The sequence below is a fragment of the Zonotrichia albicollis genome, chromosome 1, assembly GCF_047830755.1.
Source record: "Zonotrichia albicollis isolate bZonAlb1 chromosome 1, bZonAlb1.hap1, whole genome shotgun sequence".
In the NCBI taxonomy this organism is placed as follows: domain Eukaryota; kingdom Metazoa; phylum Chordata; class Aves; order Passeriformes; family Passerellidae; genus Zonotrichia; species Zonotrichia albicollis.
In genome coordinates this window covers 125862402-125874722 of record NC_133819.1, presented here as the reverse complement: position 1 = coordinate 125874722, position 12321 = coordinate 125862402, and the positions used below count along the sequence as shown (strand labels likewise).

Below are 12321 nucleotides of genomic sequence, written 5' to 3'. Positions count from 1 at the left end.
GCATCTTTTTCTCTTAATGCAGTTTTAAGGCCTCAGATCAGGTGCTGAAAGGCTTTACTTGTCTGTAAACTGGTAAGACTTTTAAGATCAAATTGATGCTACAGAATCTAGATTGGCTTAAGATGCTTAAGTAGATTTATGGCTCTTAAAATGGCTTATGCCGTATAAAACTCAGTTGGAGTGGGGAGAGGAGCCTGACTGTTGCTGCCTGATTGGGATCTACCTGGGAAGGATGGGGGTGGTGGAAGACCACCTGGTTGGAAGTCTTTGCCCCAGACACACTTACTGGAAGTCCTCTTATCAATCTTGCCTCTTAGCAGACTTCAGAAGTTGAAATTTAAACCAGGTATAGGCTGAGAAGCCAAGTGAATCTCCACAGGCAACCTTGAAATAAGAGACCAAATCTTTTTGCTATGCCCCCACAGAGCAAGTGCTTCTTGCACCTCTTCCCCTTCTTTGTCAACAAAGTCCTCCCATCATTTCTCCCCATTTTCTTTTGCTTGCTTTATTAAGTGCTGGAGTCATGATAGGCTGGCCAAAAGTATGAGCTGTGGTGCACAAGTTTGGCAGCTCCAGGTATAATCAGGACACAAACACAGGATGTTCAGTATGGTGAAGGTGCCTGTGTAACAGCAGAACTCAGAGCAGATCTTGTGGATTGGTTATTTCGATAGCTTTGTCCACAATGTTGTTTAGATCATGTCCTAGGGTAGCTTCCTCCAATCCTGAGGTAGCCTTTCCTGAGTTTAACTATTTGTATTAAACACTACTGAACACATAGCTCAGTTTCTTCAAAGCCCAGAGGTGGTACTCATTCATACTTCCTCAGGAAACTTCATCCTACTTTGTGTAGGGAAAGAGGGATATAATGCTTCCATGTATAAACAAACTATTATTCTGCTAGACCTATGTGTGGGAAAAGCAGCTTCTCCACAAGAGTACCATAGCATCCTATCCTTGCTCAGCTGCCATCAAGGTAGAAGTGCTTCAATACTATATTGCATTGCTCAAGTTGTTGCTAGAGCCTTAGGCTAAGGTGGAAGCTGCAGACCTGGGTAGCAGGTGCTAGCTGAAGAAAGAACCATGCCTGAGACTAAACAGGCAAATATCTGGTGAACGGTGTTTGCTCAAACTGAACAGCTTTTCCAGCTGTGGAGGGAGTTCCCTTCCTTATGATTAATGAGGTGCACAATCTGTTCTGACTGTTAATGCTAAATGGTTACCTGGGAAAGCTTTAAGTACACTCTGTAACCTTAGCAGGAGATTACACCTCTGTAACCTTAAGAGGAGATTATAACATGGTTAGTGGCAGGAATTGTGATGGCAATGCTTTGCTGAGGCTTGCCAAGCCTTCCTCAGACACTTTGTGACATTCAGTTGAACTTGTCAGTGATTGGTTCAAGCATCCTTGACAGAAGGTATCTACCTTTGTGCCAGTCTCTCAGACACCAGCTTCTAAAATGCCATAGATTACTTTAGTACTAAACTCTAAGTTACCCTGAGGTGTTAAGAGCAAATGAATGCTTGTTCTGGAACGGCAAAATCTTTGGTTTTAATCTCTTGCATAGTAAGCAAAAAACCACTGCTTCTTGGCTCTGGAACAGCTCCTTCCTTAGGCTTCAAGATCATTGCAGGTACTGCCTTGCAGCTGGTGTCTGCAGTAACAACCAAGGTACACAGTAAAACTGAATTTGCAATGCAGGGCAAAGAACAGAGATACTTGAGGATTCATGGTTAATTACTCCAAGCCATGTAAGAGAAGCCTAAACTTAAACTTCAGCACTGAAATGTGTGTGTCTTGCCTGGGAAGGCAGCATCCATCTATTAGGGTATGGCTCTGCAGCCTCAGTTCCACCTCCAGCCAGCTGCACATGCTCTGAATTACTGTGAAGGAGAGGAAGCCCATCCAGCAGGATATTTTGGTCATGGGAGGGCCCTTTAGAAAGGCCTCATAATGTGCTTGTTTTCATAGTGTACAGAATTCTTGATTGCTGTGACTGTCAAAAGCTACTAAACTGGTCAGAAGGCTACACACTGCAGAGAGAAACCTTGCTTTTTGGTTCTGTGCAGCTGCTGTCTGTCATCCCCATCCTTCTTTGTTTCCTTAGGCCATCACTTGAATTTAGAAAATCCCTTGGAAAGGGATTCATTCCTCCTCCAAATGCATCACAGAGAGCAGAATCTATCTTCTTTAGACTGGCTCTGAGCAGTATGGGGGAGTGCTGCCTTTCACTGCCCTGAATCCCTGGATGTGCTAAGGAACTTCTGGGGAAGAAGCAGATAAAATGATTGTTATGGCTGGCAGGGGATCTCTTACAACTAGAGATTGTCTTCCCTGAAGTGGATGAGTTAGGAATGACAGCCTAGAAGTTGTCCTGCAGTAGTTTTGGAAGGGTGAACTGCAGTCCTTTCTCTTTATAGAGAGATTGACTTATACTTCAGTTTGAAGACCATCAAATTTCCCTAAGTGATGAGGAAGGAGCTTGTTCAGCAAAACAGCTTCCTTCATCTCCAGGTAGGATTTGTACCTGAGAGAAGTGAGGAACAACACTCCTGTAAACTTCAGCAGGTAAGAGAGCAGCAGGAGGCTGATGTGTTTAGGTGATGTGTTTAGTAGGTGCTGTATCAACCCATCTGTATGGCCCCTATAATTGAGCAAAGAGAGGAACTTGAAGTAAGGAGCACTTGCATGGTGTCCCTCTCTTGGCAGTGACCTTAGAACAGTAATATTTCTAAAAACTAGAGATTGTCTTGGGTGACTTCTGAGCTTGTGCTCAGGCTATGCACAAGGAGGAACAAAAGCAGAATTCAGCCTCTCAGATTTGCAATTCAGCAGATATTCCCTATAAGCCAAATGTATGTTCCAGCAGTGGGCCACATCCTGTATGTGTCTGTGACTACACTGAAGAGGTGTTGAAGAGTTTGGTCCATACAGATTTCTGTCAGTAGGGGTGGCAGGCCAGGTCAGTGGTTGAGACTGGCAATCCTGATGTCTCTAGGAGCATGAAACCAACTTGTGCACTACAAAGATATAGGAGGAGTACCAGATTTTTTTGAATGGTTGGTAATGGGTAAATCTGAATGTAGGGAATTTCCTGTAAAACAAGAATGTAATGTTTCCTTCAGGAAATGGCTAGGAAATTGTATTCTTGATTGTTAGCAGGGATCAACAGATTTTCATAAGGGGTTCTTTTTCCTAGAATAGCTACTTGCAGTTGTAGCCTGGTAGCACTGACCAGTGTTAAAGTGAGTGATTATCTAGGGTTAGGAAAAAGTCCTAGGGTGTAGCCTCCCCTTCTCTCTCTCCCTGTCTGTGTTGGGAGAGTGATGGTAGAAAACACCCAGCTCTTTGTGTGCCACATCTGATAACTTGTCATTTTGCCTAACCCAGTTAGCACAACTGCTGCCTGAGCCTTTTGCACAGAAGGCAGCCCCTGAGTGCTGAGTTATACAAGGGAAAGCTGCAAAGCACAATCTGTAGCTGTTCATATTAACCAACTTGGTTAATAGAGTATCTTATTACTGTAGCTGTGTTACAGTTCTCTGCTGCCTCTGGATGCTTTAATCTGTGACCAAAGCTTTGACCTTTGCCAGATAAACTTTGCAGTATTTCTGGCAGATGTCACAGCCACGTGTCAGAAATGCAGGGGGGCATTCTATTTTCTTCTTTTCAGTGGGTTTAGAAAATAGCAGACTTGTGTTTTTCAGGCTCCAGCACTCTCATTGTTATGAGCCTGCAGGTACTCTGCACCTGCAGAAGTGAATGTAGGCCTTTAGCTTAAAGGATCTGCTTTTTAATTAGCTGGAAGGTCTGTTCCTGTGGCAACTGACTGATTGCAGTGGAAATGGGAAGTTAAAATTCTAGAAGGAGTGTGCTTTCTTCTCATATGCCCTGGGATTACTTTGCCTTGGACTTGACTTTGGAATGCTGCGAGGCTCCTTCACTTCTCTGGAATAATGCCTGATCAGCTCTGTCCTTACTGTGCAGGAAAAGATTAACTCCCATTTGATTGTGCTCCTCTGTGTGCAGGCTGCAGTGAGGAGCCCAGGTGAAGGTGTGGGGTTTGGGAGGAAATTGTTGCTCAGCTCTAAAGGTGATCTACATTGCTAATAGCCTTGTGTTTTCAGTGAAAGAAACTGACCATGAAATAAAAATAAAACAATGTAGTGAAGTGCTGAAAAACTCTGCTGAGTGCCTCTTTTAGGTAAGAAGCATTTCTACTTCCCAGAGTTGAAACTTAAAGGCCTGGCATGAAGTCAAATGGCTTATGTAAGTTGATCTTGCTTTATGAGTGTGTCAAAGCATAAATACATTTCAGGCAATGCATTACTGCTGTTACTGGCTGCTCTAAACAATGCTGGTTGAAGCACCAAGGACATAGGACAGTGTACTTCATAAATATTTAACAACCCCCTCCCCCCAAAAAAAACCCCTCAGACCCAGATATGTTTAGCCTCACGAGCAAAAGTCATAATGCACATTAGAAGGTTCATCAGTAAACCTAGGTGGTGCTTATAGGCCAGCCTTCAGTGAGGAGTGGTGTGATACCTGGGCAGCAGAGACTGAGTTCTCTCTAGTGGTTATTAGACTGATGGAAGCAGCTGGAGAAATAGCTATGCACACAGAATTTTCCATTAATCAGAGGAAAAACTCCAACACAGATGGTATATAGGATAGATTACGGCTGGTAATCCTTTTGTGTCCTAGAAGATTAAGGATATCCTGGTGTAGCTGTAGTCAGCTGACCTTTTTTTATTTAAGCGATTGAACACAGTTGATGCAGTTCTGCAGAGGACCAAGGCTGTTCCAGAAGCCATGAGTGGTGCACTGTGAATGTTTGTTAAAGGAACGGTCTGTTTAAGTCCAGCCTCAGTTACAAATTTACAGGAACTTAACTTTGTGCCATGTAAACAGCAGCAGCTCCAGGATGGCTAAGAAATCCCTTGCTAGACAGCTCTATCACATGTAGCAGAGCTGAATTCTCTGAGGAGGCACAGGGAGTGTCATGTGGAGGAATGGAGGGTTTCTGAATGTTGCTGTCTGGGTCGCCCCAGAGAGCGAAGATGAATGCTTCAGTGGAAGAGGAGGATGGCTGCACGCACTGAACTGTCTGGGTCTGGCATGGATCTGTATGAGGATTACAAATCACCTTTCGATTTCAATGCTGGAGTGAACAGAAATTATCTTTACTTGTCGCCTGGCATAAACCTTTCTCCACCTGGATCACCTACACTGGCGAAGTCTGGTAACTTCCTTCTCTTCCTTCCTTAAAATCTCTACGTGAAACGCTTAGCAATTAATACCTGTAAAACTTCTCAAATTAAAAATCTATAAAAGTTGGCCTCCTGTTAATTCTGGGAGTGTGTTAGCTTCAGTGTGTCATGTAGATAATATCTCATGTGTTATATGTTTATCAGCTTTACATTATTTGTTATTTATTCAGCAGAAAGGCAGTTTGAGGGAACATGAAGTGGCAAAACCAGTTAGGAACAAAACTGCAAGATTGGAATAATTTGCCTAGTTAAACTATTAGATTTTTTCAGGGGAGGAGGTAGAAATTGCATTTTTAGTAGGACTTCAGAGCTCTGGATAGTCTAAAATCTGCTTTTGCCTTAATACTGAAAATCTCACTGATTAATGAAAATGCCCTCTAAAACCTTTACTCCATTCCACCTAGCATTTAGAATGCTGCAAACCTTCCACCTGCAGATAGGAACTGCACTGGGATTGCCCAGTGCTGTGCTGCAGTGGCATCCATTTAGTGCTTAACCCTCTGAGTTTCTTGCTGGTAGCCTGTTGTACAGAGCACCTATTGCCGTGCCTCCCAACACATCCTAGTCTGGTTTTACTGTTGTCATTCCTTTCCATTCCTTGCTGCCAGATGTAATCTTCCAAAGTAATTTTAAATGTAGAAAGCTTAGACCTACTTCAGGTGTGACAAAGCAAAAGGGGGTTACACAGGTGTTAGCTTTTTTTAATGGGCTTGTTATTTAAAATTTTAAAGAAACATGCATCTCTTGGGGAACGTCTGTGTGAACTTTAACAACCCTCTCTGTGAACCTGATGAGCCAGGGGCTACTGGGAAACAGTGGTCAGCATTTACTTCTGCAATTACTGCCTCTCCCAGCTCTTCTAAAGGAGAGGAGAAGCAGCTCTCAGTGTCAGGTGATGATGCATCACAATTACCACTGCCTTTTCTGGGCTTTATTTTCTTTTTCATTTGCTTTGAATGAATATCTAATCAGCATTTGGGAGAAGCCCAAGAATTTTCTCCCCCAGGTTGAAGAAGTACGTCTCACTTTGTCTTCTTCACTGAGATAAATGGGAAGCACTTAAATCTGATCTTTCTTATATACTGCAGAGTAAATATGCTCTGCAGTACTGTATATTACTCAAATGTTAGAGTGGTCTTAAAACTTTGCAACAGCTTGTTCTCCTGAACTATAACAAGCCCCTTTTTTCTTTAACTTTGCCAATGTATAGTGATAAATTCTGAGTGTCACATGCAGAACATGCCAGTGTACAAAAAAGCTTTATGGAGGTTAACCCACTCCCACCCTGAGGCTGCTCATCCAAAATGAAAAGTACTTCTTAAAACTGCTCCTGTTTGCTGCTGATCTCTGAATTCAGGCCAGGGAGGTAGGGACTTCTGGTCAAAATGGAGCATGAACTTGGATTGAAACTGGCCAAAGCAAACCCCAAATCAGAAAAACTGAGGGTTAATTGAATTGCTCTAATGCTTTGCCTACCCTGGCAGAATTTAAGTCCCATAATAGGGACTTAAATGCCATTTCCCTGAATGTGATCCATGGAGTCCTAATCAACTAACTTGCTCATGTCTTTCTTTATTTGGTTCATTTAAGTAGATCTAATAAACTGCTGGGAAAATATGTTAATCTTAGAAATACATACCTAAAAACTGACCTTAAAGCTAGGTAAATTTTCTCTTACTGTCTAAGTCTTTGTGATTTTTTCCTCCCAAACAGATTTTTTTATTCTGTTTGAGAGACATGAAATGTTCAGTTAAACTTGGTTGTAACAGAGTACCAAATGACTGAATTTTAAGTCCTTCACAATCCAATGATGTGGGAGAACTAACATAACGAAAGGGAACAGCTTGAAAGCTGTAGTAATAATTTTTCATAGCAATATAAAATAATAATAGTAACAGTTCTGTTGGCAAAAAAAGACCTCAAGTGAGAATTGCTCTCTTAGTAGTAGCTTGAGCCAAAGCATTTCCATCTGTTGGCTGATTGCTGATTTCCTGGTTTCTTGCCCCATAGAAGGATCTAAGGTGGGCTGTGCATGTTTCCTGATGAAGTTTTTTCAAAGCCCTGCTCTTACTGGCTGTCAGCCCTAGTTTCTGGGATACATTTGGATTGTAGGCACACCATTGTGGAGGTCTGTGGGTTGTTAGCTGTGTAGAAAATTGCTCCTTGGTCAGATGGCTCAGCACAGCCTAGCCCATAGCATGGATGATCCCCGTGTCCTGCAGGTATTGAACTGAGGAATGGGAGCAAAGGGAACAGAGGGGTGAGCAGTGACAGGAGAGAGAGCAGGGGTGTCAGAGTGAAGATTGATGGGAAGGTGTCAGTATTGTTCATGTGAAGCTCAGAAAAGTAATAAATGGGAGGGGCTGCAAAGGTAAGAAGAGGAAGGCATGGTCACTTGTGCAGGGTGAGGTGTGGAGGACTCTGAATAGCAGTGATTTCCTGTTTCCCTAACAACTCAAGGAATGTGAAGGGAAGGAGAGATCATTCTCTTGCTTCTTAGCATTGTACCTTAAATTCTGTTTGGTAGTCAAGAAGCAGAACAGTCTTAAAAATGAGTTTTCCAAAGAGAAGCTACATTCCCCAAATGGAAGCTGTTGCTGCAGGAGACAATCTGGCATGTTTTCTTACTGGTTGATTCACTTGATCTATTTTTGGTGATTTAATCCAGATGACTCCTCATAATCAGATTGAACAGACTTTCAGCTGGTTGTGCTAATGCTCTTGGAGTCAGGGTGGTTTTGGTACTTGCAAACTTTCTGGAATGGCTTTGTGATGGCAAGCAGCTGGTCCCTGAAGGGCTGCAGGTAAGAGCAAGGTCAGGAGTCACAGTAGAACACACTGAGGGGGCGTAGGGTGTTCAAATGCAGTTCAAATTGTTTTCCTTCAGGGTAGGTTTATGTAATTAATAGGTTAAATAGCAATTTAACAAAAAGGTGTGGTATTCTTAACTATTAAGGAAATACGTTGATGCATAAAACAAAAGTTATCTGATTGTGAGACATAATCCTTTGTTTTAGGTGCCATAGGGCTGTGCTTTAGTTTGGGCATTAGACTTTGAAGTTCTCACTGCCCCAGATTTTTGACACAGAATAGTGTATTGGGAAACCCACAGGACCTACATTATGTTTGTGTAGAAGACACGTGTAAATCTCTGGGAAAACATGGCACAAATCTCATGAATAAATGCAGAATTAGGTTTAATTTTCTTTCTGTAGGCTTCCTTCTCAGTGCACTTGGTAGTAACAGCATTCACAAAAAGTCCTGTCCATGTAGCACTGTGCTTCTAGAAGATAAGGGTTTTGGACACAGATACAGACAGACGACATACCATTTTGGAAAGAATTTGTGGAATTGAGTTTTACCTGAGTTCAGTAATTTGATCCAAGAACAAGGTTTCTTCTATGTTTGGCTTGACAGCTGCTAGGACTGTGTTTCATAGAATGTGTACAACTAATTAGAGACTCATAGAATCTTTTTTCCCCCTGATTTTTCAGTTGATTGTGATGTAGGTGTTTGATATGAAACCTCACAGCAAAATCATAGTGGTGATTAATGAGTTTTTGATTCCCAAAGGATAGTATGGAGTGCCATCAGAAGCTGCTGAAATGAGAATGGAATTTTATTGGCTGGATGGTTAATTTCTGTAGTGATTAATAGGAAATGTTACTTAATGCCTCTTCAACTTAGAGCAATGATATATTTATGTGCATATACACACACGCTCACATATGTATGTGTGTATATGTACACATGCACATGCTCTTCCTCGCTCCTTATTAACAGACAATCCTGATCCTTTCCTCTTGTATTTTAAGCTTTTTATTTGGCTTCTTTTTTTTATTATCTGTAATACTGTTTTATGTCTTGAATAGAGAATTCTGGGAATCCACAACCATTCCAGCATGCGGTCTCCCTGCAAACTGGTCTCTCTGCAATTAGAATAGAATTCCTTGATTTTGGCAAACTTTAAGTGTCAGCTACAAAGACTCAAAATTTGAAGTCTTTTGCTGGAAATTTTGTTGCATAAAAGGTGTTTAAAATGGTCTTACTGCAAGCACTAAGGAGTAAAAAAATGAATAATTACAGTTATTGCATCGTGGTAATACAAATATCATCCTCCTTCCTTGCCCTGAAGCTGTGAAAACAAAAGTTGAAGAAGACCATGGAGATGTTTGTGGTTTATGTAGGAAAATTAGGCAGAGTTTTGGTTTCTGGATTTGGAAGAGGCAGCAGTTTAAGTGGATGCACATTCTTATCAGTCTCTCTCTCCTGCTTAGAAGCAACAGCCTTTCATTCCCGAGCTCTGTCTCTGGACTTCCCATCTGCCTTAAGGTCCAGGTGCATACCAGCAGCTTATTTCCAGTTCCATGATATCTGCAACCTTCTAGGCACTGTGGTCCCAGTTACCAGGGACAGAGATCAAGCACGGTACAGAGTTCATACTTGCAGTGCAGTAGTTTTCTCCACGGTTGTTAACCTTGCTTGTGGCTGCACCCAGTGTGCACTTCATAATCTGATCCAGAGAGCAGAAAGGGAGGGACCCCCTGCATTGGCCTTGGGCATCTCCAGCACTTCCAGAGTTTCTGTGCCAGATGAATGAGAGACCAGAGTGTGCACAGACTCCTGGGCAAGGTTGTGTAGGAACACTGGTCAGGACATAGTGTTCTGTGTCTTGGTTTCTCTCACGGAGTAGGGGGATGTGTTGTTCTCAACAGGTTTCCAGTCTCCTATTACAGCAGCAGTTGCCATTATATTGAGCTTGAATAAAGCTTGATAGAATGAAATATAAAATGCCTTTGGTTTCCTTCCTGTAGTTGGGGAGCATGACTTTGGTGTCCTCTCATCGGTTTTTTTTGTGCACTGGGATGGAAGAGCTGTGTGCTAATATTAGCTGCTGTTTGGCAGTCTTGTGGTGATCTCACTTTTAATGCTTTTTATTAATCTCAAGGGCTGCTGAGGAGTGACTCTATACCTGAGGTTGGAGAGGATGCTGCTGCCACAGTCAGTATGGCAGAAACACTCTCAGAAGAAGAACGGGATGAGCTAAGAAAAGAGCTTGCCAAGGTAATTCTTTTGCAAATAGCTCTTAAACTTGTTTTGATGATGAAAATCTGGAATAATGTTATCTTTAAACATACACTTAATGCTTTGCATAGTTATTCTCTGAGTGTCTAAAGCTGGCACTCCTGTATATTGCAGATATATAGATATGCAGATAGGAAGGAAGTGTGTCAAGGAGAAAAGAACAGCCAGTTCTAGTGATGGGGAATTAAGCTGGAAGTGCTGAATACACAGATTTTAAACTAAGATACATAAATATCTAACCCATTTTTTCCCCCTCGAGTGAGAAGGGGTTAAATCAGCAAAGAGAACATGGTTGGAAACCAAAACCCAAGTATTGTCTCAACAGGTGTGGAGTAGCTAAAGCTGTTTCCTTCATGAATAATGCTTTGTAGTAGGATCTGGGTAGGCACCATATTGCTAATGTCTAACCATGTTACTGTTCTTGTCCATAACAGAATATTTTTAAGGGTGAGAAAAAGTAGCAATTCTTTGAAAAACAGACAGGCAAATATTCAGGCCTGATACATGCCAAAGTCAAGCTTTATTAGGGAGCCAGTCTTTTTTCTTTAGTAGCTCTATGGGACTTTATGAAAGACACTAACTTAAGCCTAAGGTTAGCAAACAAAGGTTAGCTTTAAATTAAGCACATTTAATACATTCTTGTATTTGGCAGTCCTGAGTATCATTTCATGCCAAAGATAGTGAGGGTGGGCTGGTCCTGCTAGGATATGTAAGATATCCAAAACAGAGGTGCATTGAAGATACTGTAAGGAACTGTAAGGAGCTTAAATGAGTGGGCAGCCTGCTGCTCTAAACTGGGGTGATCTTGCCTGGATGAGGAAGTAGGATGGGAGGGATGCCCTTGCCTTTATACATATGGCCTTAGTGCCTCTGTCACTTCTATAAAGCTCAGAGATTGGCATTGTGGAACTGTGCTGACATCTCTGGTCATGTTTCCAGGCTTAAGTGACCATCTGAGTAAAGAAGGAAGCACACACACAATATAGTTTTCTAGTTACAGAGCAGGTGCTGTGCTGTGTGATTGCTCAGACTTCCACCATTTCCACACCTGCTCTGGGGAAGGCACTCCTGTGGCTGAATCCAGTCTACAGATCCTGGCTTAAGCCACAGAAGGACCTTTCTTTTGAAGCAAGGAGACAAAATTTGTGTATGACAGACATGCTCTGAGCTTCCTGGTACTGGTCACACATTGGTATATCTTCTGACGTGGAAGCAGAGTACAGGGTTGGCAGTTGTCCCAGGTTTGACTAATCTTCAGCCTTTACATATCATAGGTACTAATTTCTAACTAGGCAGTCTTTTAGTTACCAACTTCCTTGTACATATTCCAGTAACAGAGCTAGCTGCAGGTAGAGTACTTTCTCACAAGCTCTTGTAGTGTCTGCTAGATTTCCCATTTAGTATTTAGGAATGACTGTGAGGCAATGTTAAAAACCTCTGTTAGCCCTCCCATTACTGGTGTCTGGTGGATGCTTTAAAGAAATACATAGTTAAATGGTTGGGTGTATTCCTTGTTAACTGTTAACCACTTGTTAACAACTCTGGTGCCACAGGTGGAAGAGGAAATCCAGACGCTCTCACAAGTGCTAGCTGCCAAAGAGAAGCATCTAGCAGAAATCAAGAGAAAGCTGGGAATTAACTCACTACAGGAACTAAAGCAGAACATTACCAAAAGCTGGCAAGATGTTACATCAACCACGGCGTACGTACCAGCTCATGATGATTGTTTAGACTGCTGAAGTGAAAACTGTTTAGGTCTTGTGTCACATCTAAATACTCTGTTCTTGTGAAATGAGTATATATAACACAAAGTTAAGTTGTATTAATATTTCTCTGGATAAATCAACAGACTTTTTAAAAAGAAGAACACCGCAAGCCATATCTCATGCTAAAGAAGAATGATTGACCAAAATATGGGCTGTTCTAACACACTTTTTTTTTTTGTCTGATACATCTGAGATG

At 41.9% G+C, this 12321-nt stretch overlaps 1 protein-coding gene across 4 annotated transcripts in view; it reads left to right on the top strand.

The window, feature by feature from the left end:
* Positions 1-12321, top strand: part of TPD52 (tumor protein D52) — a 41009-nt gene that overhangs the window by 18600 nt on the left and 10088 nt on the right. The window contains exons 1-3 of one of the 4 annotated variants that reach the window (XM_005479397.3): positions 4823-5246; positions 10223-10338; positions 11913-12061. In XM_005479397.3, coding sequence (XP_005479454.1) covers positions 5069-5246; positions 10223-10338; positions 11913-12061 — 443 coding nt within the window. In that variant the 5' untranslated portion in view covers positions 4823-5068. Of the gene's footprint in view, positions 1-4822; positions 5247-10222; positions 10339-11912; positions 12062-12321 lie in introns of those variants that run through there. The other 3 variants (XM_005479396.3, XM_005479398.3, XM_005479399.4) reach the window with 3 other exon arrangements.